The sequence below is a fragment of the Rattus norvegicus genome, chromosome 8 (genome assembly GCF_021556685.1).
Source record: "Rattus norvegicus strain SHRSP/BbbUtx chromosome 8, alternate assembly SHRSP_T2T, whole genome shotgun sequence".
NCBI classification, from domain to species: domain Eukaryota; kingdom Metazoa; phylum Chordata; class Mammalia; order Rodentia; family Muridae; genus Rattus; species Rattus norvegicus.
In genome coordinates this window covers 62054279-62081785 of record NC_141541.1, presented here as the reverse complement: position 1 = coordinate 62081785, position 27507 = coordinate 62054279, and the positions used below count along the sequence as shown (strand labels likewise).

The window sequence follows — 27507 nt, the reverse complement described above, 5'->3', positions numbered from 1 at the left end:
TATGTCATATGTGCTGCTCCTATGTCATATGTGCTGCTCCTATGTCACATGTGCTGCTCCTATGTCATATGTGCTGCTCCTATGTCATATGTGCTGCTCCTATGTCACATGTGCTGCTTCTATGTCATATATGCTGCTCCTATGTCATATGTGCTGCTCCTATGTCATATGTGCTGCTTCTATGTCATATGTGCTGCTCCTATGTCATATGTGCTGCTTCTATGTCATATGTGCTGCTTCTATGTCATATGTGCTGCTTCTATGTCATATGTGCTGCTCCTATGTCATATGTGCTGCTCCTATGTCATATGTGCTGCTTCTATGTCATATGTTAAGCGTCTTTTTTGCCTACCTGGAAATCTGGGGATTATTTCATGACAAATGAGTTTTCTGCTTAAATGAGAGAGAGAGAGAGAGAGAGAGAGAGAGAGAGAGAGAGAGAGAGAGAGAGGAGTTTGTTTTGTTTGGATTTGGTTTTATGAGAAAGTGGCCCAGACTGGCTCTGACTCTTGTCAATACGCCTGCCCTAGCTTCTTGAATGGTAAGGTTGTAAGTAAGATCTCTCCTGGCCCACTAGTTCCTGTTTCTGCACTAGTAAAACCCTGTGCGGGGTTAATCCAGTGCTGATGGAGGGGTATGCACCAGCTACTAGGACTCAAGGCATTCTGAGAGGTCCAGTGGGGGAGATGTTTATCAATTCTCTAAGTGTTCATGAGAGAAGTCAACTTGCTGGGCATAGACTAGTGCTCTGGGGACAAGTAAACAAAAGGTAGGAACCCGGACAGCAAACTGAGGGTGAAGACATGAATCTGCGAGCACAGCGACTGTAAAGAGTGCTCCAGTTTGGAAGTAGGAGGTTGGCATAAGAAAGGATATTTGTCAGAACAACACACATTGTGCTTCATCCCTTCCAAGAGGCAACGATTTTCTTTCCTTTTTAAGGTTTAAAAGTTTGGAACTTGCTCGAGTGTGTCATATCTTGATCACCACCATTCTGTTCCCCCAGGTTTCCCCATCCATGTTTCACTGAGCCTAGGATATCACTGAAACCCACCATCATAGTCTCAGTAAAGGGCTCGGGAAGGACCTGGAGAGACGGCTCAATCTGTAAAGTGTTCGCCACACAAATGTGAGGACCTCTGGCTCTCGTGGCCGCCTGCACTTGTGTGTACATATCTAGCCACAGACACGCACACATACACAAAGCTAAAACTAAGGAAATAAACACAGGAAAGGGTTTATTTATACCAGGGTAAAGCTTCCACATTACTTAAAACATCATAATAGTCAGACTTGGTAATACAGCCTCCAGTCCTTCTCCACTCCAAAGCTTCTATTCAAGAAAGAGCATTTTACCTTGAATGTGAAAAACTGTGTCTATGTACTTACTGCCTTTTATTGTGATCCTTATTTAGAACCTTAATTTTCGAAATGAAAATATTAAGAATGTTTTGTGTCAAGTGTGCTATTATATTTCTAGACTTCCGGGGTCTTGTAAAAGTCAGAGACAGGTTTCATCAACTGCACTAGCCAATCCTTCACTGCCCTGAAAGGCTGACAAGCACATGTTGTGGAAGCTGGCCATAAGTAAATTTATGGGCGGCCCTGACTTGTATGGTGAACATGGACTGCCATTGCTATAAATCACAAAATAAACCGCAGATGAGTGATCACGTCTGCAGAAGGGAAAGGCCTCCCTAGTTGTCATGTTCGTGCGTGTCAGCAGGGCAGTTTTGAAGCTGATTGCTGAGGACAGAGGAAAGAAAGGCTCTGGAACTTGGCCTTAGGGAGATGGTTACATGTGAGCCTTACACCTCTAGAGGGATATGCTCAGTGCCATGTGTGAGCAGTCACCATGCAATCACAAAGACTTTCTCCATTCCCCGGGGTGCTAATTTTTCATAGCGCTAGTTTTCTGTCCTTATGTGAATACCTTAAACCACAAATTGCATTTTATCCACACTCCAAATGTGTGCAGCCTTGGGGTTTTTCTTCTCTTCTTTTCCATTCCAGTCCATTTTGTCCCTCCATTACCTTACTAATCCCTCCCATTCCCTGTCCTTTCTGTCAAATGTGTTGTCTTGGGTGCATTATATCCTTGTAAAAACCACGAGTCTCTCATATACCCTTGTAGAGGTTGCTTACTTCTCAGAACATGAAGCGGGCTGAAAATACAGACGTTATCCGAATTTCCTAATTTAGATCTATTTACTCACCCAACCTAAATCTGACGCTAGGCCCATTCGGCCTGAAAAGACTGATGGCGCTCTTGTTCGGTTTGCGGCTCTGCCTGCCACAGCAGTTCAGGAGAGTTATTTTTGCCCAGACTCCTCACCCGCAATCTGTCCTTGCTTGGTGTCCATGCAGATGTGTTCCCTGCTGGCACGCTCGTTTTGGAGGGGGGTTTGTTTTCTTTGGAAATCATCTATAGACAAGCATACATGCAGAGCACAGTAAAGAACTGGTGTGAACCGAGTTCACCTGATCTTTAAAGCACATCAGCTTCAGGCGTTTGTTAGTGCAAGTCTTTGCTAGAGCTGCTCACGTGTTCCCTCCATTTTTGTCTCCTCCACCTAAACATACCGAGGAAGGGGTGGGTAAGGAAGAAACACATCTATTTCTTATTCTTAAAGCAATGTTTATCCGACGTCTACTTTATGTGAGGGTGTTTAACCCGCATTGTTTAATCTATGCGCCACCTGCATGCAGTACCTGAGGAGGCCAGAAGAGGGCGAAGGATCCCCTGAGGCTGGCACTAAAGAAGGTTATAAACCAGGGTGTGAGTCCTGGGAGTCACACCCCGGTCCTCTGGAAGAGCAGCCAGTACTCTTAACCACTGAGCCGTCTCGTCTCTCCAGGCCCACTTTGCGTCCGTGTTTAACGGATTCCTAAATCTCTGCCTGCCTGAGGAGTGCCATCTCTATCTTTATTGCATCACATTCTCAAAAGGCCATAAACACACGAAGTCAGGCGTTCCTGGAAGCGGGTCTCCGAGTGGCTGCCCCTGGATGCTGCGAGGTTTGGGATTCATGTGTGACCCACACCTTTGATGGCTTCCTGGCTTTGCACTTTCGTGTAAATTAAATGCGGTTTTTATTCTCTTTCCCACGTCTACCTGGAATATTGTTCCAGTGGCTTCTAGAGGCCTCTCCGAAGAGAGCTGAGTACCACTGCCTCTGAATCTCAGCTCTGCCTCTGCCTACCAAAGCCCTTCCTCAGGAGATCCCTTAACCGCTCTCGCTCCATTTCCCCAGCTGCAAGTGGAGACGATCATTATGGTTCACTTCACGGGGGGCTAGGACAAAGTTTATACAAGCAAAACCTCCTGGTTGTTGCCCAGCTATTAGCAAGTTGTGGGCAAATATTAATTGTTATTAATTCCACAAAAGCTTAAACTAAGATTGAATTCTTAAGATCGGATTCTATACCAGGCGGTGGTAGCCACATGCCTTTGGGAGACAGAGGATCGCATTTTATTATTAAATGTACTCTATATAAGTTTTTAAAATAGTGGCTTGTTTTTTACGTACGTGTAAGCAGCATGAACCGGCAAGCATTTTGGTTGTTAGAGGATACAGTCAGTTAAAATTTGAAGACTGAAGGGAAAGTAGTTTTTTCTTTTGCTTTTCTGCCCCACCCCCCCCCCCCCCCCCACGTAGGGATTAAGATTCTGAAGACAGGAACTCTGCTGCCTCTAGTGGAGTCTCCAACTCCTTCCCTGGGGCGTTCAATAGCTGCATGGAAGAGATGGGTTTACTCTGTGGTACTTCACAAAGAACCCCAGGGAACTTCATGCTCAAAGAAGGAGGCGCAAGTCCCCTGATGTTGGGGGGCCAGGAGCCTTTCAGAAGCTGTGGACCAGTGATCACTGTCCCTTCCCTCCCAGCTGGGAAAAGAGAGAAAAGGCAGATAACAGCACAGCCCCATACTGAAGTGCCAACTCGCCTCTGGGTGTTTGATCAGCAAGCTTGGCCATTTGATCTTTCTCTTTGGATCTGCTCATCTCTGTACGCGGGGAGACAAGTCACTGCAGGGCCCCGCCGAGCTTCACACGCATGGTTTATAATCGGACTCATTTTTATAGGAAAAATAAGAGCTAGGGCTTTTTTTTTTCTTCCAGGTGGGAAATTTAGAGTTTGTTTTACTAGTGTTATTGTCGATTGAGGCGTTTAACATCCATTTTCCTAAGAAAGGTACAGCATTCGTTCTGACAAATACTACAGAGAGAGCACAGCACACGAAGCATCATAGAGTTTGGGAGCCAGGATAGGAAAGAAATACGATAAAGATCATTTGTGTGTGGGGTGGGGTAAGAAGACGGCTTAGTAGATAAGAGGGCTTGCGGCACACAGTCTGAAGACCTCAGTCCATACCTAATACCCATGTAAAAACTCAACATATATGCGGGAACCTGGAACTCCAACACTGGTAAGGGCAAAGACAGGAGGATTTTTGGGGCTTAATGTCCCAGCTGCCCAAAAGAGCAAACTCCAGATTCAGAGAGAGGCCTCACTTCCGGGGAATAATCAAGAGAGTCATAGAACAGAACATTTGACATTCTACTTTGGCCTCTAGACAAGCACATGGGTCTCTCTCTCTCTCTCTCTCTCTCTCTCTCTCTCTCTCTCTCTCTCTCACACACACACACACACACACACACACACTTTTTTAAGTTTTTGAAACAATATTAAGAATTCAGAATACAACAGAAAATTATGTCGTCCACCCTAGAATAACCTCCCTCTAGACAGAAAGTCATGGAGAAGAGCTAAGTCCACAGAGTGGGTTTCTGTGTTTTCCTTAATTCCCATGAAAGAGGCAGCAACATTGTCTAGCCAGAAAAGTTGGTGAGCTTTTTCTGAATTGAACAGAAAAGGTTGACATCTGCATTTGTCCAGGAACTAGCTATAGCCAAGCAGGTAATTTCCATGTAATCATTGGAGTTAACGGGCCGGTGTGTACAGTCACTCCAGATGTCGACTGCAGCCACACGGTGACAATGGTGGAGGGCTAAACTGGCCACAAAGGAGGACTGAGGCTCTTGGCACCCTCACTGGAAAGCAACTCAAAGAGTATCTCCTAACTATAGCCACTCAAAGCACCATAGATTGCACCCCATCCCTTCTTACTGCCAAGACTGCAGAAACAGCGCCCCCCTTTGACATGTAAACAGGCCATATTGTGAACTAAGCTTTTTTTCTGTATAAATTTAGGCTAACTTACATAATTACTTGCTAATGGGCAATGCGTCGTTAGGTGGCATTTTGCTTACTGTTTAACAACAAGCCATTTTGGCTGCTTCTTGGGAGAGGACAAATAAAGTAGACTTTAGTTGTTACTACTGTTACCGATGCCTCCTGCTGAAGGGCAGGTTATTACAACTGATTATTATTTCTCCCATCACTCTTTTCTACCCAATCAGCGAATCCGGTTGATGCTATCTGATAAACATTCATCGCCCATTTGCTTCTTGCCCGTACTACCACCACTGAGCCGATCCAGGTCACAAAAGCTGGCCAGAACTTATTTTTCCAGTTTCTTAAGTGACCGTTGCTGAAATGAACTCTTACTTTAGATGAAGATATAATGATAACCACAAAGCAACCGTGCCACAGATGCTCGGGCCCTGGGTGCCCGCCGTGTACTTTAAGGACGCTAAGCACCTAGATGCTTTGGTCCGTCCAGAGCTTGGAGGGAGCTATAACTGCCCCTCCCACTGGACCCTAGCACACTAAGCAGCCTGACTGAACTGCTGGACGGTCAGTTGTAGGTTCAGGCTGTGAACTTTCTCTCTTCTCATACCCACCACTACCCATCTCTACCACATGATGACGTCTCCAGAGAAAGCAAGTCTTCCTCCTAGTTCCAGACTATGTTACACTGTTTAGTGCAGTGTCAGCCATGTTTTTCCTCCATGGGTAAATTTACATCTTGACGTCTGGCCAAGAACCTGTGACGAGATGGGTCAAACTTCCTAGGGGAGAACTTAGTTCTATTTTTCTGGTAATTGACATAAAAGACGTTTGAGATTAAACCAATTTTTGTAGCCATGTGACATTGAACTACTTGAGAAGAAAATGGCCTGCCGAGTCTGACAATGTATTTCTGGCTGTAACTCATTCCTCACCACCTCTGCTTTATGTCAACTCTAACTTAGTCTCACCCTCATGAAGAAGAATTGTCATGATGAGCATGGTCTGTATACGCGCTTGGTTTAGCGATTCCGTCTGGACTATGACTCTAACTGCATGCTGAGAAAGCCCAGTCTCTAGAGCCCCATCCCTTCACTTGGCCCTAGAAACCCAAAGTGTCCTAGATTCCCAAGTCCAACTCTGCAGAATTCTGTAGCTCAGTGGATGCCCCAGCCAGTTGCCATCCCTAGACAGAGGCCGGTGTTGGCTCCCCATTTCCCTTCGCCGACCCCACCATCAAAAGCCCTGCCAACTCTACCCACTAAGCATCTCTCAAACTCTTCATGATGTCTCCATAGTTACTGCCTTTCTATACCGTCACCACTGCCAGGAGCATCACCGAGATCCTCTAAAGGGCATCACTACCTGTAATTTCACCACAGCACAGCGCGTTCTTCGTACTACAGTCAGTGTGTTTTTAAATTTTACTGTTATTTTATGTGTGTGGGCGTTTTCACAAATGTCTGTGCACCATGTGCATGTCTTACATACACCGAAGCCAGAGGAGGGCATCGGATCCCATTGAACTGGAGTTACAGGTGGTTCTAAGCCACCATGTGACTGCTGGGAATCAAACCGAGGACCTCTGGAAGAGCAGCCAATGCTCTTAACCATGAGCCATCTCTCCAGCCCCAATAATCAAATTGTGTTACAGACCAACTTGAAAGCTTGCAGTAGTTCTCACGACTCATGGGAGATGCTTCAAACTCTTTAGCAGCAAGCATTTACAAAGCCTTCTGATAGGCCTTCCACACCGTACTGCCTTCTCACTGAGGACCACCTTCAGGCATAGGGACATCCTCTCTATCCGAATTGTGCTTTCTTTCGCTTTAGGGTTTTGTGTGTGCTCTTCAGGGAGCCCCCTATCCCCTGGATGTAGGATGGTAGTCTCTCTTACTTGGTGTCTCGGGACACAGTTCTACTTGTAATTCTGTGCTTAAGTACCTGTCTGCTTTCCTGTTGTGGGTCTGGGAGCTGTGGGACCGGCGAATGGGGAAGTGGGGGAGTGGGGTGTCAGGGTGTGTCCAAACCCCAGAACACCCATCCCCCAGGCCTGCATGTCCCAGCTGAGGTAGCCCTGTGCCCTCAACTTTGCCCCCCATGGGAAGTCTCATAACCTGGTAGCCAGTTTAATCTCCTCTCCTCTAAAAATGTTAGGCCCAGCAGGGTCTGGAATTCCTCCTTATACAGATGAGGCACCTGGCCAGGGCCAGTGATGTACTCTCACCCCAACAGCCCCTACCCACCCAACCACCCCCAAATTAAACAAACTATCTCACTGAAGTTGTCTCCGGAGAAGTCTGCTTTTCATCAGACTTACAGCTACCTGAGATATCTCTGTCTCTGTCCCCCCACACACACCCACACACACAGCATCACTGCTCCCACCACTTCCCCTCTCAGGACCTACCAATCACAACAGTGGGCAGGGAAACAGAGCCTGAATGTCATCCTGCTTCAGCCTGTCACTCAAGGTGGTTAGGTCTGAAGAATGCAGCAGCCACACCCCTCTAATTCACCCCGTATCTTCACTGCATAACTCTGGGTGTAAGGCATAACTTCTGTAGAACACTTACGTTTAGAATGGTATTCATTTACAGAGAGGTTACCAAAGCAGCACAGATAGCTCATTTGTACATTTATACACCTCCCAGTTTCCAGTACTTACACACTCACCACAGCTAGCAGACAGGTATTAGGACCTCGTTATTAATCCAAGATCATATTATAAGTCTTTTCAGTTTTGTTTTATTATTATTGTGTGTGTGTGTGCACATGATGTGTGAGTGTAAGTGCAAGTACAAACATGCCACCTGCGTGTGTGTGTGTGTGTGTGTGTGTGTGTGTGTGTGTGTGTGTGTGTAGGTCAGAGGTCACCTTTCAGGAGTCTGTGGTCTCCTTCCATCGTGATAATTGGATTCAGGTTTACACACTGAGCAGTTCTACCCACTGGGTTATGGCACTCTGAATTGACCTTTTCTAATATTTCCATAGCTGTTACTTTATTCCCCGTCTCTGCTCTCGGGACCCTGCCTAGGATACCTCACTTAGAGGACTATCTCCTTCTGTACTTTGCTGGACTGTCCTCAGTTTTGGTTACCTTGAGCATTTCGAGACTTCCAGTCATGTACTCAGTTTATGTCCCTCTGGGGTTTGTCTGACGTTGCTCTCCAGATTAGACTGGGATGAGAGGGCTGAGGGGAACCACAGGAGCAAGTGTGGTTTACAGATTGCTATTTGCCGTCAGTGAGCCCTCCTTCTGGTGACATTTGCTGTTAGCACCTGACTAGGGCAGTGCTTGTCACATTTCCCCACGTCACTTACTCCTCTCTTCCCTTAACAGTATCCAGGAAGACACTGGTCTAGCCTTCCTTTAAGGGGCAAGAAGTTGTGCACAACTTCCTTAGGACAAAGTGTCAACCTATTTAATCGACACTCTCGTGTGGGGGAGACCTACGTAGCCTTCTCCCTGTGTTTACTGATCCAGTCATCCATTTGCAGGGACACAGAACCGTGGGCCTTCATGACACAGGTTCTAATTCAATATTGCTCTATGTCATTGCCCAGACTGTTCATCTCTGGCCATTGAGGGCTCTTCCCAGATTTATTTGTGTTTATTTTAAATAACCCCCCTTTTTTGTCTTAAGCACATCCCTTTCTGGCATGATGTTTCTCAGCATGACCCAATTATAAATTGGCCATTTTTCCAAGACTCCCTGTCTCCTTGCAAAAGGTAGATAAATGAGAAACCATCAGACCTCTGGAAGCATTACATAATTAAATTAAAAATTGGATTCATAATTGGATTCATTTGGAAGCCACAGATATACAAAGAGTGATGTAATGTTCCTACCTCCCAAAGTGAGCAAGTATTATTTTTAATTTTGCTTCTGACATATTTTAAGAGAACTTATAACGTCAAAGGTCGTTTCTCTCCTCTCCGTCTTGCCAGAAGCAGTCAACCACGGTCTCCATGTATAGATTTTTTTTCAAACATGCAGACTACGCGTAGAGAGTGCTTGTAGACACACATGTGTTAAGGAAGAGACTGACCTTTAATTGAGCTGTGTCCCCTGACTCGTGAGCTGCTCTGGGTGGTGGCTGTGATGCTGCCCTCCAGGGTGTGTGCACACTCTCCATTCCACTCACGCCTCCTTCCCTTGGCCCTTCCTTCAAGAGTATCTTCTCTCTGCCCTTATTTGAAGCCAGTTCTCTGCAGACTGCCCCATGTATCATCCTTACCAGAAGAGAGCAGATGTGACAGAAGCCACAGGCTTTGTGAAAGCAAACATTACTGTTTTTTTTTAATTTAAATTAGTTGTTTGACAATTTCGTACATGTCTATAATGTCTTCTAATTGCTTCCACCCTCACTCTCTTCCCTTTCAACTCCTTCCCTCCTTTTTTTTTCTTCTTTTCTTTTGTTCAGAGCTGGGGACCGAACCCAGGGCCTTGTGCTTGCTAGGCAAGCGCTCTACCACTGAGCTAAATCCCCAACCCCAACTCCTTCCCTCTTTACAGATCTCTTCTCACAGTCATGCCTGCCTGCTTTGTTTTGTGACTCACTGACTTTAACCAGGACTGTCTACTTGGTGGCCGCACCAATGAATAGACAACTAAAGACAGTGACTTCTCCCCTCCCAGAATCTATCAGTAGCCAATAGTTGAATACGGAGGTGGGGGTGGGGGGTGGGGGTGACCTGTGTTAGCAGGACCAGACTTGTGCAAGCGGAGGATGTAGAACACAACTGCTGGGAGCTATGACTGTAATACCAGGACACATCCAGAAGATGGCGCTTCACAGCCCCTCTCCCTGTCTTCTGCTCTTACTGTCTTTTAACTCGCTCTTCTGTGATTTTTCTATGATCTCTCTTAGGGAAATTTTGAACTGCAAGGAACTGTGCAAATGTAAGACCTTACTCCTCTGTTCGTTGTGCAAAATTAATATTAATTAATTAATTAATGGTAATTAAGTCTTGAACTCGGCACGTTTATTTGTTAGGAGCACCTAGCACTTGAACAACTATTTAAAATCTTCTATTAACATATACTAATTGTGCTGATTCTGAGCTTAACAATAGTATCAGTTCCTTCTGGTTCTTTTTGAATTGTGCTTTTGGAAAGTTAAGGGTACTGGGGTCCTGGGGTATCTGGAAACCGTGACAGTAGTTTTTATGATTCTTTTTATTTCTTTTATACATGTTGTTCCTTAAAATATTAGGAATATTACCTCCCAAAGAGAAAAGGCTTATTATTGAAGCTCACAAAACCTTCCCCAGCAAGCAAGTGGAAATGGAAAGTTAACTGTACGGTCGTAGAGAGAATGACCGCGGCTCTCATCTCCAGCCTTCGGGTTCCTCTCGTGTGCAGTTCTACTGATAGTGTTCTAGGCCTGGGGTGTTTTGTCTTCCCCAAGCAAGACAGGAGGACTTTGTTTGGAATAACTCATCTAATTTTTCCCTGTAGCTCACACTTCCTTTGCAAAAGCAAATTTGGAAGCAGTTGCTTGAAGACAGTTGGTGTAGCGTCCAGAGAGTCAACGTCGGCACAATGAAGCACTTCCTGAGGTAAGTGACCTCAAGCTCCCTGGGTGACCCCTCTGAAGCTGAAACTCCCTTGCCAGTTAGAGAGCTGTTACCCTGTTCCTCGGCTCTGGTCCCAAGACAGGTCTGTTGGCACTGCGTTTTGACTGAGGGTAGCCTGCGTGCGAGGCTCCACTCCTAACTCTTGTCCACACTTGGATGTCGAGAGAGCACTTGGAGCTGGCAGGAGAGCCTGGGCCCAAGGACATGAATGTTCTTCACAACCTTGGAGACGTTTGCCCCTGAAGAGTGGTGTGCAACCACCTGAAATTCCAAGTCTGTGAGTCATCATCGATTAGGGGATGAATTAATGTAATTTGTGTAAAATCCACTGCTCTGAAATAAAGAATTTTAAACCTCCAAAAAGTTAAGACTCGGCTGGCACACCAAACCACACTAGTTTTTCCCCCTGACCACAACCTGTTTTCAGCTTCTTCTCGCTGCCTGGTGATGTCTCTGTATGATCTACTAACCGCTCCCAGGCAGACCTGCGTGGACCTGTGCTAGTGCTCTTTGGATGGTCCTGCTGATTAGAAAATACCAGCCGGACATCTTATAACTAACTTCAAGATGACTGGCTGCCATCAACTTTTCTGATAAAATATATATAACCATAATAAAATATGACAAAATAATGTCAGCCTGAGTGTTAGAAAATTGAATATATTTTCTTTTTTAAAAAAAAAGTAGGTTTTTTTTCCACCAAGATAGTGACCTCTGTCTGTCATACATCCTTTATTCTGCTCTGACACCTCTAAGCAATGGGCTTGCTTCTTTCAAGAAATTATTTGACTCTCTCAGAGGCAATTTAAGACTTTCCTCTCCCCGCTGGTTTTCCATCATTTATAGGGTGTGAGGGATTCACTGTGCTTTGATGCCATCGTGGTGATTACGGGGTAATTATGCAAAACTATGTGGAGATCACAATTCCAGAGTTTGTCGTCTTGAACAGAATATTCACTAACATCTCAGCTATGGGAAAAGATAGCATCTAGAGTATCGCTAAGACGTTTATCTGACCGGATCTGGTTTTGGTTGATATGGTAATTAACCCTCCTATTTATACAGTCAAGGAAAACTGGTATTTATGACTCTCTCCTGAGTGGAAATGTGTATCCTTTAGCTGTTCATGCTAGCAAGAAGCTCGATGTGACTTCAAGCTTGGCAGCCAGCAGCTTCCTCCATCACAGAGGTTAGGGCGATTGTGAGATTTGTGTCAGGTCTGTGCTGGTGAACTCTTTCTTCTGTCTCAATGCATTTCAGAAAAACTTGAGCCAAAGGCAGCTGTTCTATGAGAGATTGTAGCATTGGCTTCTCTAGGTTTGCTTATTACATCCAGTGGGTGCAATGGTGTGTTTGTAGAGATCCTAATACTTTATTTTAGAATCAGTTTCCATGTGTTGATTGGGAACCGGTAAAATGAAAATCTATCGGTAAAAATTTGTACCCACTAGGACCCACTAGGACATAGTGAAGCACAGTGTCAGTTGTGTGTTCCAACACAAACCTCTCTTTTCCCTTGACGCATATATTTATAAAGATTATTTGTCATTGGTTCCTTGTGTGAAACTAAAGATAGACCATCAGACTGCACATTAAGAAGATGAGGGGTGGCAGGATGGCGGATAGGGTAAAGACAGTGGGTCCGATGCCCTGATTTTAATCCCAGCACCCCCATGGCAGAAGGAGAGAACCAACTCCTGCACACATTGCTGTGGCAAACAGGTACACACAAACACACGCATGCCCAACAAGCAGGTGCGCACACATGCACGTGCACACATACAAATATGGACACCAAATGAATAAGTGTTAAAAGAAAGAGGGGTCTCCACGGGTTATTTATTTGAAATAACAATTCTTCGTTGCCAATTCTTAGTTGATTACTGGGTTTTTTGGGGTTTTTTTTGAGATTTTGTTTTTAATATTTTTACTGTCATATTGTTTCAGTTTGTTTTTTGTTTTATATATATATATATAGAATGTGAAAGGGTAGACATCAAGAAATTTACAAACTCTATTATATTATGTTAATATTTATTCTCCCAAACAGTCCGTTCTCATAGTTGTTGGGCAACTTTGGAAATCCTTTCATTTTAAACAAAGAGAAAGACAGAAAGAAAGGCAGACAGACAGACAGACAGAAGGGAGGGAGGGGGGGAAGGAAAGGAAAGAAGGAAGGAAGGAGGGAAGGAAGGAAGGAAGGAGGGAGGGAGGGAGGGAAGGAAGGAAGGAAGGACGCTATATAAACATGGTCTGGGTGAATCAGGTGTTAGTTCTTGATTCACTGCATTAGGTAAAATGAGGAGCTGACTCCTACTGAGGAGAATTTCAGCAGCACTTAAAAGGCCACAAGGAGATTAATCTGTCAACCAAAATGTCCTAATGAACGCCATAAGAAACTAGATTAACTTTGAGAAATCCAGCTTGTAAGAGAGAATGTGTTTTAACTCACATTTAAACTACATGATGTTGGCATTGGTCTTTTTTTCCCCTCAATCCAAACAATTTATTTTTAAAAAAACATTTATTCAGCTCATGATTCTGGAAGCTGGGAGGTCCAAGGTAGAAGGACTACATCTAAGGAAGACCTTCTTGCTGCCAAAGACCCTGCAGAATCCCCAGGCTTCACAAGGCTCTATGTGATGAGAGGGGCTTATGACAGAAACCAAACCAGACTGCATAAGAGCCCTACTCTCAAGACCATACATGGATTGATCCACTAACCCATAAATGGACTCATTCATGAGGGTGGTACCTCCATGGCCTAGTCATTTCGGAAAGGTGTCACTGTCCCAACCCCTTAACACTTCACAGTGGAGATCAGTTGGAACTTGAGTTCTGAATGGGCCAATCAAATCACAGCAGTAGCCACCTCTTCAGCTGCCCCCGCCATCACAAATAGTAGTAGTGGAGCCCTTCAGAGCTTAAAGGAAAAAAGAAAATGTTTTACGTGTGTCTCTTTAAATACATCAGACAGAGCAAATAATTGTTACAGGAAGACTCGCCCGGCTATGTTTGTAACTGAACACAGCTGTGGAGTGTTGGCTAACTGTCCACAGGCTCCCGATCTGACATCGGCCACAGCTGCAAAAAAAGAAAGCTAAGGATACAGTGAATGAGAAAGACACGTCCATCCGACCTCAAAAGGAGGTCAGCGTGTTTTATACCCAACGTGGAACTAAGGCTTAGTGTGTAGGTTTTATAATATACTGCATTTATTTTAATTCAATTGATAGATGCGGTATTGGGGCTCAAGACTTGAACTCAAGATCTTTGCCCTCATTAGAATTTCATTATTTTGAAATTGGATTTTTCTTTAAAGTCGCCGGAACATTATTTTTGGAAGATTCTGATAAAGGGAATTTTGAAGTGACCCTTCATATATAGTTACCACTGACTGTTCCAGCCCCAGTATCTCACTTCTCCATTGTGAACCTGCCTGTGTATGTTCATTCCTGAAGCAAGAAAAGAAGGGCAAAAAATCCTCTAAGCTCAAACCTCCATGAGAGAAACTGAGCAACACAGCAGACCTGCCATCCCTCCAGGCTTTGAAGTAATGGGGAAGGGGAGAATATTACTGTTCTGATTGGCTAACGAAAGCCTCATCGCTCACAAACACAACCGTATGGGGCTTTGTATGGCATTCACACTTAGCTAACAGTTAGCTACCCTGATTCTTCCAGTCAGCACTCGCTGAGATGACCCCCATATTACAGTGTTTTTTTCTTCTTAGAGCAACTGTAGTAGAGGACTGTGTGGGTGTCTTATAGGGGAAGACCAGGAAGCTTGCTTAGCATTTGAACACAGACCTATTTCCGGTAGCTTCTGCGTTTTGTAACCCCCTTACTGTGTGCCGCTGTGAGTCTTTGTGCGTGAGATGCGTGACTGAGAGATGCTCTCTGCTCCCAAGTAACAGAGCAGCAGAAGAGGTGGTGCCAAGCTTGTCGGCAGGAGAGAGTGTGGTCTGGGGCAGGTTGCAGGCTTTCTGTGGTGTTCACAGATGTCCTCAGTGCGGTGACGCTGAGGGAACGGGGTGGTTAGAACGCAGTTGTTTGGTGCTGGGGGTCAAACTTTGGACCTTCACATTCTAAGCTTGTCGTTGGTCACTGAACAACATCTCCAGAACCTAGGACGTGAGTAGTTTACGATAAGGACTGCAGATGTAAGAGCTGGAAAAGCCACTGTGAGTAGAGTGAGCCCCGCAGCACCAGTGGCCCACTTGGAGAGATAAGGACACTGTTAGAGTGAGCAGAGAGTAAATAGAGGAATCTAGAGATGATCCTGCATGTGCAAGCAGCCCAGAAGCATGGTAGTGTTTTTACCCCAATTCAAAGCAGGCTCCAAAGAGGATCCTTTTGTCTGCTACCTTATTCCCATTAAGTAAAAACCCAGTCTAAGCCCTTCCCTTAACACACATGCAAAAACAGAGGCCCAGAGAGGCAAAGTAGCTTATCTGAAACCACACAGCTCATACCAGCGGATTACAAATGCGTTTCCAGTCTGGTTTCTAGACCATCCAGGCAAATGCTCTTCCCAATACCAACTGACTTCCTGTGCTTTTGAGGGGAAACAGCACAGGGTCGTGTGGTTATGCCTGAATTTGCTTAGTATCACTTGAAGTGTTGATAGAGTTTATCAGATAGAGAAGCTGTCTTTTAAATAAATAAATAAATAAATAAATAAATAAATAAATAAATAAATAAAAGAAAACCCAGCGAAGTACATGAATGGCCCACACACCCAATTTCAGGACACATACATACATGCATACACACAAATATGTTTAGTTGTGTATATAAAGCATAAATGCACACGTCCACAAAACCATAGGTGTACATGAGCACACATATAACTGATTAATCTACATATATCTATGTGCACACATTTTATCTTTTTCCACGCATTGAAACAAACAACAACCGTTTTCTCTTCACTCTTGTAAAATCTGTTGACTCGAATCTTTTTCCCGGTTTTCCCTCAGGGTGCTGTCTCTAGGGTGCTGCTGGCTCTGCTGTACTCTGCTTTCCCTCAGCTTTTCAGGGGTTTGCTCACTCTTTGCCTATGTGACTGTTTATTAAACCCCTTTCCTACAGAGGCAAGATCAACGAGAGCCAGGGGCAACCCCTAGAAGCTGCTCTGGGTTCTAGTTTTTTGTCAATTGAAATTTTCCCGCTTCCTCTGGAAAAAAACAAAAAACAAAAAAGACAGAATGACCTCCCAGGCCTTTTGTCACCTCCCTGTGGGACAATCAAGATTGGCTTTCCTATTGCCTAGGAGACAGGAGACGGCCCTGTGTTAAACAGCACATCTGCTCTTGCAAAATAGTTGAGGTTCCAAAGCCAACCTCTGTCAACCCACAACCACCAGTAACTTCATCTCAGATGAAGTTCTAGCCTTTGCAGGCAGGCACACACACATACACACATATACCACCCACATACACACAGAGACATGCATACAAACAAACATATACACATACACAAAATCATATACAAACATGCACACAGGCATACACCCATACACATACCACCCACATACACACACATGTACACACATACATACACACACCTATATGTATACACACACACAGAGACATACATGCACACACATACACACACACAAACATAAAAACATACACACATACACATACCACCCACATACACACACATGTACACACATACATACACACACCTATATGTATACACACACAGAGAGACATACATGCACACACATACACACAAGCATACAAACATGCACACAGGCACACACACATACACACACATACCACCCACATACACACACGCACACACACATACACACAGAGACACACATACATACACATACACATACATGCATACACACACAGAGACACACACACATGCATATAATTAAAAACAAAATCAACCATATCTTTAAATGACTAAGCTTTTCTGTACCAATTCGGAGGGCAGAACCATATATTTTCCTCTAGAATTATTATACTATTTTTCAATATTTTGATTTTAAATTTTTATTATTAATTTTGTTTATGTATTTGTGTGCACATGTGTGGTCAAGTGCAAAAGCATGTGTATATGCATGTGTGTGGGGGCAAAGGTTCCAATGTCAGGTGTTTTCCTCAGTCACTTTCCACCTTATTTTCTGAGACAGGGTCTCTCATCAACCCTGGATCTCACCGACTGAGCTAAGTAATAGCAGGAGAGGGACCCCGAGAAGGTCCTCCTGTCTTGTCCTCTCCATCACTAGTGTTAGGGGTGCACATTGCCACCCTTGGCTCTTTACGTGAGTGCTAGGGATTGAACTGAGGTCCTCTTGTTTGTGACGTAAGCACTTACAGAGTCACCTCCTCAGACCCTAGTCTAAAAAGTGCTATTATTTGCCAATAAAAGTTTATAGTTAATATGACATTTAAGTATGTTCTAAATGTCAATATACAGTGTTTTCTGGTCCCCTCATACATAGTAAACACACACAAAAAATGACTTTAAAAAATGAATCTTGTAAAAGGAATGCTTTTAAGTATCAGATTTTTAGTTTGAGTTATAATAGCATTAATAAATTGAATTAACCTTCCACCTTCTTTTCCTTGAATGGAAGAGGATGAGCCGTTAATTAATTAATTATTTCATTAATCTCATGATCGCCGCAGATTCTCTAAACCCACAGATAAAATCTCCCTGAATGTAAACACAATGCCCATTGCCATGGCAACGGAATCAGAGACAGCATCAAACCATGGCAGATAGTTACCCACCAGCCCCACCTTTAATTTTCAGAAAGCACTGTGGCCTCTTCAGAGAAAGTGCTCAGAAAGACTGTGAGCCCCACTGTGCCTGGTGACAGGGCCTGGGGGCTCTCCCAGCTCTGTAGGAGAGAGACATTTTTCCAGAGGCTCACAGGTGTTTTGTTTCTCCAGTGTGTGATGTCCCATCCAGTCCATGTATCAAATCTTCTGACTTTTACCCTTTGAAAGCATGTGAAGGAAAAGGCCTGCCTCATCCGGTCAAACACCTTTGTCTTGTTAATGCTATTCCAATTGTGGGTCCCCTTGATCAAGAACCTTCAGAGAACACCCGCAGAGTCTCAGGTCTTTCGACTGTACAGGTGATGCTGGGGTGCTGCACAGCTCTCTGGGATTAGTGCTCCTTTCTGTTTGGACAACTGTGATTTGAGCCAACCGCTCATTCTCTCGGGCATTCTAATTTCTCACCCAGAGTCTGCTTCTTGTTTATTACAGGATTTCTTCAAGCAAGAATTGACTTTCATTAGCACATCCAATGAAACTATTTTTAAGCCTGTTTTCTCTTGTCATTTTGAACGAAGACGTCAGACCCCTATATTGTAAATGATGGAGTAGTTTGCAACACAGGTACTCATCCCTCATCCTCAGACAAGGCACCATTTGGCCGTCAGCTCTCCTCTCATGAAGCAACCTAGACAGGAGTTCACTTTTACTCGGTGACAAGGATATGATTCATTTCCAATAACTTACTCTGATTGAGGCTGGAGAGTGAATTTCAGTACTAAATACGGTCATAATTGTTTTATGGAAGAACATTGCCGCCGTGAACTCGGCCAAAAACCCCACTATGCAGTGTGTTAATAAACAACAGTAGCAGGAGCCATTGGAGATGGGGGACATAGAGTAGCTCTTATCACTGAGTCTGAGTCTCCTCGTGCTTCTGCGAGGCGTCCCTCCTCAGGAGCTGTAGCACCTCATTCTGGAACATTATAAGGAAGGCGTGATTAACAATCAGAAGCAAGTGCAAACCTCTACTGCCTGGGCATGGGTGACAGTCAGAGTCTTCACCTTCTAGTCCTGAGAATGCCTGAAAACTTAACAGCAGTGAACGGAGAAAAGCGAATGTCCTTAAAACTAAGTTTCTGTCAGTTGCTGACTCAGGTGGGGAGAAGCCCCTCAGGCCTGTGTCATTGGTGGAACGGGTGAGAGAGAGAGGGACGTCTGTCCCAGACAGAGGGCGGTCTGTCCCAAGACTATTTGCAGGGCCCCTTCAAACCCAAGGGCACAGAGCACAATGGGAAAGGGGCAAGAATGAGCCCTAAGAGTTCCTCAACCTTGAAAAGAACTAGACAGACCTTGCCTCCCTCTCCCTCCTCTCTCTTCCTCCTCCTCTTCTTCTTCTTCTCTTCCTCTTCCTCCTCTTCCTCCTCCTCAATCAAAAAGGAAAAACATATTTATGTGTCTGTTTCTTAATTTCCTCCTTCTCTGAGTAATATGTCAACACAGTTAACAATCTCACAAAACATTCCACCATTTAAAATTTTGTTCTTCTTTTGATCAAGTATTTCCCCCACGAACTTCATAGTTTTGATGATTAAATCCATGCTTATGGAATTTTGCTGATCCTTCCATGGGGTAGAAAGTCGGATATAGTTACTGTCCTACAGTGCCGATGTAGGGAGGACTCGGACATTCTACTTCCAAACATGCCTTGCCTAGACTAGCCTATGCAGTAGACACAAAATAGATTATATCTGCTGAAATATTGATAGATCTGAATGAAGATATGAATATTTTTTAAGATAGTATTTGGAATGACTAGCTGTTCTTTAAATGAAGTGTCTGTGTACATTGGCTAATTAAAAAGACAAGGGACAGACCAGAAAGTTGTCTCAGCAGAATTAGAAACATCTGTAGCTCTTGCAGAGGACTGGACTCTGACTCCCAGCACCCACACAGCAACCAACGAACATTCCTAACTCGGGTTTCAGAGGATCCAACTCTCTCTTCTGAACTTTCAGGTACCAGGCACACAAGCCGTACACATACATCTATGCCAGCACACATATACACATAAAAAAACATGTCTTTAAAACAAACTTCCCTTCTTTCAAAAAAGGAAAAAGAGAAAGATAAGAGGAAATTTAAATTTACCTTGGATAACAAATAGTGTTACAAAGACCGCAAGCTTGAAGCTTACAATGGAGTAGGTAGCACGTGAGTGCCAAGTCGTCAGGAGTCTGTCACTCATTTTTGCTGGGTGATTTATGCAACTGAGAGACAGGGCTGCTATAGTCTTCTGACATATCTTCGGAGTGATGCTGTTATCCTAAGCGCCACCACACAATTCTACTGCATTTCACTACTTTTGACAATGTAAACTCTTTGGGGATATGAAAAAAAGAGAGAAGCAAACAGAATACAATGTCTTTTCCCCCCTCTTTCCATGTGGGCTTTTGCTCCTAGAATACAAGGAGATATGGGGGAGAAATGATACCCGGACTCTAAGTCACTTCCTGACACCTCGATGACACTTCTAAGTCTCAAGACACACCTGTGTGTGTAGGCCTGATACGGCAGTCACAGGGGTGACGTGCCGGAGCCTAATTTAAGCTGTAAAATAGCTGGAGCCTTTACTCTGGGTAGAGTGACTATGAAGGAGCTCCGCGTGTGAAAAAGCTCCTCTCGCTGCAATCAATACCTGAGAGCAACTGCAAATGGAAAGATCTACTTAACTTATAATTTTGAAGTCATTGCTGCCCTGTCACTCTGAATCAGTGGTGAGGCAGCAGTTCAGGTCGGAAGTACTCAGGGAGCAAAGCTGTTCGCCTGTGACCACACAGCAAAGGGAGAGGAAAGGGACAGGATCCCACAGTCCCCTTCACTCACAGGCCCTCAGTGACCCAAATTCTTCCTGCTAGGTCTCAGCACTTCCCAGTAGTCTCTTCCTAGAGATCAATACTCTAACACATGGGCCTCTGGAGGACATTCAAGTTCTAAATGAGAGCACTCCATAAGCAATTTTCAGAGCCTTTGAACTCTCTCAAGATTTGGTACTACAAGAACCCAGAGCTATGGGGTCAAGAGTCCTGATGTTCAGACTTGAAAGGCGCTTTGTTTGGACACTGGTCTGTTTGCTGAGGCCATTTGCGATTGGACAGATACGGTGGCTCTCCTCCTTTGCCTCACAAGAGAAGTAATACGTCCATGGATTTCTATCATTGTTGGCTGGAGACCAGAGAACAAAGACATAACTCAGTATTTTTTCTGGAATAGTCATCCAATAGTTAGAAAACAGCATTCTTTTTCCAAACGAGCACATCGAGGTTTTATAATCTTTTCACTTGCCTAATCAAAATGTTCTACCAAATTTATTTTTAGGATAACTTTTTTTTTGAAACCTGTTTATCCGAATCCTACCAGAGCTTAGAATGTATTTGACTTGAACACTTAAATGTCAGACTTAGGCACACAGTGAGTGTAGCATCCAATTGATCGCACAGTAGCTGGCTGCACACAGAAAAGGCGAATCCTATTATGACTTTTGGTGATCAGTTCATATACTTTAGGGTTTTATCATTCTTGAGGTTTTTAAATAATATATATAAAAAAGAAAATTTACATAGTTGATCAAGAAAAATACTGCTGATGATTCCAATAATTAGCAATAAATCACTATTGAAATGGTTTTATTTTATGGAGAAAACTTAGGTCCATTACGTGTGTATTTGTGCTCAAATGTTTCTGTTTAGTAAACATTGTGAGCATTTCCATGTTGCTAGCTCTCCCAGGGTGTGATTTTCTTGCCAGCAAAAGTATTCCTTCCATTGTTTCTTTTTGTGGAGCAGCTTAGACACTCTCTCTTTCTTGTTATCCGTGTGTGTGTGTGTGTGTGTGTGTGTGTGTGTGTGTGTATTTATAAGGTCTAAAGCCTATGCCTTTGTACACATCAAACTCCTAACTTTTAACACAAGGTTGTTGACCATATTTGGACTTGAACAACTCAAACCGCATGAATATCACCAAATAGTTGGTTGTCTAATCAGTCAACTTGATGGGTCACGTTGTTAAGAATGTTAACCACTGTAGTTGATCTGAATAACCCTAAGCACATTATTTTGGAACTAACGAGAATCAGAGAACACTCAAATTTCAGAAACGACACCAGCGGGAAGTAATAGAAATAATTCCGTCTCCTGGGAACATAATGTGAAGGAATGGGTTGAACATAACATGCTGGGTGACAGGTTGTCACTGTCTCTAAAGCAAGAGGCTCTGTGAGATCTGGGACAATACCACAAAGAAGCAGGCATTTCCATTTTTAAAAAGAAAATCTACGTTAAAAAAAAAAAACTAGCAAATACATGTATGCTTGGAGACAACACGATCCCTGGTTCGCTGAGGTGTCTCTGGAAAGTTTAAACCAGAGAACACTGTTCTCATGGAGTAAGCGTAAATGGTCTACCCCGAGAACTGATGGGGATAGGGAAGGTTTAGGGCAGAAGTAGTAGGTGCTGGGATTGGTCAGTCAGCCGAAGGAGAACAGCAGAGGGGACAGGAAAGGGTGGGAGAGAGAAGGAAGGAGAAAGTGCCAGCAGTAGAAGGTGGGCAGAGGGCCTTAAGGAATTGCTGGAGGCAGTGATGAGGGTGGTGTGAGGGATGTTGGGGGAGCGGAAGAGCCATTCATCTAGGCAATGGGAGGCACCCTGACCCCATGTCTCAGGCACAGGCAGCATTAACACTGAACTCCAAAATACCCTAGACAAAGATGGTAGAAAAATCTTGGGGTTTTACCCTCAGCTCATTGGCGTCGTGTAACCATAGTAACTGTCACTCTCTGGAGCGGAGTTATGAACACCTGTGGACACTGAAATCTAACGGCTGGCTTTCTTCCCGGCTTCTTTTCTTGCTGGTGGCGGCTGCTTCTGTTCTCTCCCAGCTTTCTATCGGAAGGGTGCTGTCTTTTGTTCCCCACAGGATGTTGATCCAGGTGTGCCTCTATTTCTACTGTAAATTTTTGTGGCGCTGCATGAAGTTTGTGATGCGTAAGCTCACGGGAAGGTGTGAGCTGCAAAGGATTTGCTACGGCACCAAACCCGGAGCTTCCAGAACCATGAAAATTGGTGAGCACTGAGCAGAAGGGAGGGCGGGATTCCGAGTTGGCGGGACTGGGATTGCAATGCATACTTCAGTGTTTAAACATTCATAAAGCGTCATTTCTAATGACATTTTTTGTGTATGTTATTGCCTTAACAGAAACGTCACTGAGAGATTCAAAAAGCAAGGTAAATAAATCATTTTCTTGCTTTTCAGTAACTTTTCACTGAGGGGCTTACATCTATCATGAAACAAAACAAAAAATGTGGAATAGTGAGGTGGAATGTGAAGGTAGTTTGATGCCCAGATCCCACGTGAAAGAACAAACTCCTTCAGGTTTGTCCTCTGACTTCTATTCATACTGTGTAGAGTGTGTACCCCACACAGACATATTCACAATGTAATAAAAAAAACTTTAAAAACAATAAAAACTAAAATACAAATTTCAAGAGCAAAAAAGTTATCTCTGACTAAAAACTAATGCAAACGAAGTGTTTAGCTCACTGCTAACATATGTTTTTACATACGTGACAGTTTCTAGGCAGACTTGTAAAGTTTAATTTAGAATTGAATTAACTCATTTCATACTCCCTGTTAAGTCATAAAATAAGTATGTAATAACAGCATTAGCTATCCAATATTTCCACAGTAATCAGACCACTTAAACTTTACACTTGAGATTAGGGAAGCCACTATATTAATTATAAAAATAATACACAGGGCTGGAGAGAGAGCGCAGTGATTAGAAGCTGTTCGGAGGACCCACGGTGGATTCCCAGCATTCACAGGGCTCAAAGCCATCCGTAACTCTCTTCTGACTTTCAAGTGCACTTTACACACATGGTGCCCGGACACACATTCAAGCTAAACACCCATACATATAAAATAAAATAAATATTTTCAAAAATGATTACACAGTTGACAATCTACACAAGGAAAAACACTTCGTTTTTTGCAAGAATTTTGGTAGTTTCATTTCATCTTCTTGAACTTTGGCGATCTTTAAATTGTTGGTTCTCATCCTGTAGGTTGCCCTCCCTTTGGGGTTAAGTAACCCTTTCACAGGGGTGACCTAAGACCAGCAGAAAACACAGATATTTACATTATGATTCAGAACAGTAGCAACATTGCAGTTATGAAGGAGCAATAAAAATAATTTTATGGTTGGGTTCACCACGACATGAGGAACTGTGTTAAAGGGGCGCAGCATGAGGAAGGTTGACAGCCACTGCTTTAGACCGTGTCCCCAGAGCCCTCCGTCTATCCGATGGAGAGGGAAGCATGTTGCTGTAATATAAATAGCTTTAAACGATCAACTTTGGTGAGGAATGAAGCAAAGTACAAACCGTCTCTGTGCCTGCTGCATGCCAAATGCCATGACCAGGAAAATGGTGCTCTCCCAGCTGTGGAAGCCCGGGAGGCATTGGAATTCAAGCACACCACACCAGCCCGCTTTCAGCGCCCGCTTTCATAGAAGTGTGGTACTTGAAGCCCCCATCCCAAGAGGTATTCTTGAAGCCACTGGTGCTAATGAAAGAAACTGACTGAAAGATGTTTTTCAGCTGTTGCAGACATCAGTGAGTGTTCATCCTGATGCTATCGAAAAGACTATTGATGACATCATAGAATTGAAAAAAATTAACCCTGACATCAATCCACAGTAAGAACTGGACTTGTATTCAAGAAATACAGAACATGGCTACTCCTCTCTCTCCCTGTCCCCCTCCCTCTCCCTCTCCCTCTCCCATTTCTCTTTAAAATAATTATCTGTAGTGTTTTGACCTTCAGATGAACAATAAGTAAAAATGGGGGCTCCTCATGTTCTTAAATGGCAGCGGCTTTAAGCTTCTGGTTTGTGAGCTTATGGCCCTATTGCCATGAATGGAAAAGGGGGTGTGCAAGCTGATATCAAAATATGTGATCAAGGAAGCCTATTGGTCAGTAGGACATTGTTTGATGTCTGTGCTTTACATTAATTGCACGTGTTCAAATCATAATGTGCTTAGGCTGGTTCTGCTCCCTCCAGAACATTCCTTCAGTTCCTTCATGAATATTCCATCATGCTGGGCTGGTAATCTTAGAGACAGTTCCTACCTGCTTGTCAAGAAGACAGGCATGTGTGGGAGGAAGAGATGGTTTTTATATGAATATTTTAGAACTTTATAATTTATTCCTCTCATCTTGGGAGTATTAAAATGCATTTGGCAATGTTCCTGACATTTAAATTTAGCTTTATATTTTCCATTGGGTGCAGCAATTTTTCAGTAAAATTTCGACCTTAAAGGCATTAGATAGAATAAATTCTAAAGGCAGGTATATTTAGAGACACTTTGAGGTAGGAAACAATCAAACTGTCTTTTAGATCTGTGTGGATGAGGACTTCAGCTGTCACTGCTGAGAAAGACTGTTAATTAACCAAGAGGAAGACAGAGTTTGGGGGGATTTAGAATATGCTAGGCACTGCTCTATGTTCTTGTTCTGCCTGGGAGTTCAGTCAGAAAAGCTCCATTTCCTCCTAGTCTCTACAACATCTATTTGTAGTCTTGTGATTTAGAAAGCTGTACTTTTCTTCATTCGGATGTTCAGATTGACTTAACTACGTAGTAACTAGTTTTAAAACCTTCTGATGGGCTGGAGAGATGACCTTGCAGTTAGGAAGACTTAACTTGCAGAGAACCTGAGTTTGGTTCCCAGGACTCACACATGGTCTCACAGCCACTTCTAACTCCAGTTCCAAGGTATATGATACCCTCTTCTAGCTTCTTCAGGCATCTGCATGCACATGGTGCACATAAACTCATCAACACACGCACAGACACTAAATCTCTACTAACTTTTTAAAAACTTTAATTAAAATACGATTACATCATGTCCCCCTTCCCCTCATCCCTCCCAACCCTCCCATGCCCTGTCCCTCTGCTCCCTCAAATTCATGGCTTCTTTAATTATTACTGTTCCATATATATTTATATATATGCATAAATACATAAATTCATTCTGCTGTGCAGTCACAGCAGAATGTGTACCATCATATGGCATCAAAAGCCATACCCCATGAGAAAAAATTGAAGGAATAGGCCTTTTTTCTAGCCCTGGAAATGAGACTCGAAGAATAAATATCATAAACTAAGTGGTCCTGGCGGGGGAATGGTGGAGACAAGTCTGGTCCCGCTTCTCTTGGGACACCACACACAGATGATTCGGCCACTGCCACCTCCTCTACCACCACCACTGCTGCCTTTGTTTCTTTTCTTTTGTACAGAAAATTCCTTGTCCTGAATCCCCCGAGGGCCGCTCCCTCTTCCCTTCTCTCCCTTTCTCTTCCTCTAACACAGAGACTTGTGAAGTACATCTGATAGACCCAGCTAAAGGCTCCCTAAGGATCTACTGTCTCCTCTGCTTTCAAATCTACGTCAAACCACCTTCCCGAAGGCCTCCCTGGGTCTTTGTTTTGTTTTGGTTTTGATTTTGGGGTGTGTTTGTTTGTTTGTTTGTTTGTTTGTTTTCCCAAACATTTGCACTTGCACTTAAGAAAAAGCTAAAATGAAGGAAAAAGATTTTCATAGTTCATCAAGAATTGTGCTTCTAGGCAGCCGCAATGGGAAGCTGAGACAGGAGGATTGCCATGAATGTGAGGCCAGCCTAGGCCATCGAGTGAGTTCTAGGCTAGCCTGGACTGCAGCATGAGATCCTGTCTGGAGAAACAAAACAAAATAAGGATTTTGAAGAAGGGATGGTGAATATATTCATGAATATATATTCCTGGATACATACATTAGGATGTTTACATTGAAAGTTCTATCATACGAGCATCAAGTAAGCAGATGCCAACAGCCCATGGGTTCAGTGTTTTCCTCACGCTTGGTTCTTCTGCACTTTAGGTTGGGAATCTCTCTCCAGGCTTGCCTTCTGCAAATTGTGGGTTACAGAAACCTCATTGCAGATGTGGAAAAACTGCGCAGAGAACCCTACGATTCCGACAACCCCCAGCATGAAGAGATGCTTCTGAAGGTGAGTCCTTCGCTACTGTCTGCTAATGGCTGCCAAGCACTCAAGCCAGCCACTCATCTGTGCACTGGGGGCACAAAGATGGATAGGCCGTGAGTGCCACCACAGATGGGCGGGTCCGAGTTCTCTTCCTGGTTGGACATATAGTTTTCACCAGAAAATTCATATGAGAAATCAACCTTAAAGTCTGTCGGTCGACGTCTATAACCTGGGCAAACATCCGAGGTGATCTGTGTGGGGGAGGGGCATCTCACACTTGGCTCGAGTGTGGATTGTTTCAAATGCGTTGAAAGCTGTGGGAGAAATGAGGAGGCATTTGTCAGAGTGTCATGGGGTTTTTACTTACAACTTCAATACACGTCGAAGATGAGGAGGTTGATTTCTACTTTGGCAATGGCCCTCTGGGGAAATTACCCAAGATCCGTGTGCGGGTTATGTACTCATGTGACTTGGCAAATATTCAAGGAGGTAAAGTTTTATGCATGGTACATTAAAACTGCCGGCGAAGTGATGTGGAGTTGTAAGTACTCCTTGCTTCAAATCTTACGAGAGCTGATACTGCAGCTTCCTCAGACAGCAATAAAACTTTCCACAAAACACCAAATTACGAGGTAATTAAAGTCCAAACAAGACCAGCATTTGGAACTACTAATTAAATTTAAATGTTTTAGACATTAACTTCTAAAAATAGATGCTCTCCTGTCCTCAAGTGTTTCTCTGTCTCCTCTTCAAATTCAAATAGGCAGTGACAAAACTCAGGGAGAGGCCTGAGAGGTGGCTTAGCTGTCAAGAGAGCTTAGGACTTAACGTTGGGGTCCCTGTACCCACAGCAGGTGGCTCCAGCCCAAGAGAACTGATGCCCTCTTCTGACCTCTCCAGGCCCC

General features: G+C 43.8%; 1 protein-coding gene across 4 annotated transcripts in view; it reads left to right on the top strand.

Annotated features, from left to right (window-relative positions):
* Elmod1 (ELMO domain containing 1) overlaps nucleotides 1-27507 on the top strand; it is a 56913-nt gene that overhangs the window by 10044 nt on the left and 19362 nt on the right. For 2 of the 4 annotated variants that reach the window (NM_001429210.1, NM_001191579.2), the window contains 5 exon segments: nucleotides 10658-10758; nucleotides 22496-22641; nucleotides 22775-22803; nucleotides 24178-24275; nucleotides 26497-26626. In NM_001429210.1, the coding sequence (NP_001416139.1) occupies nucleotides 10742-10758; nucleotides 22496-22641; nucleotides 22775-22803; nucleotides 24178-24275; nucleotides 26497-26626 (420 nt within the window). In that variant the 5' untranslated portion in view covers nucleotides 10658-10741. 4 annotated transcript variants of the gene reach the window in all.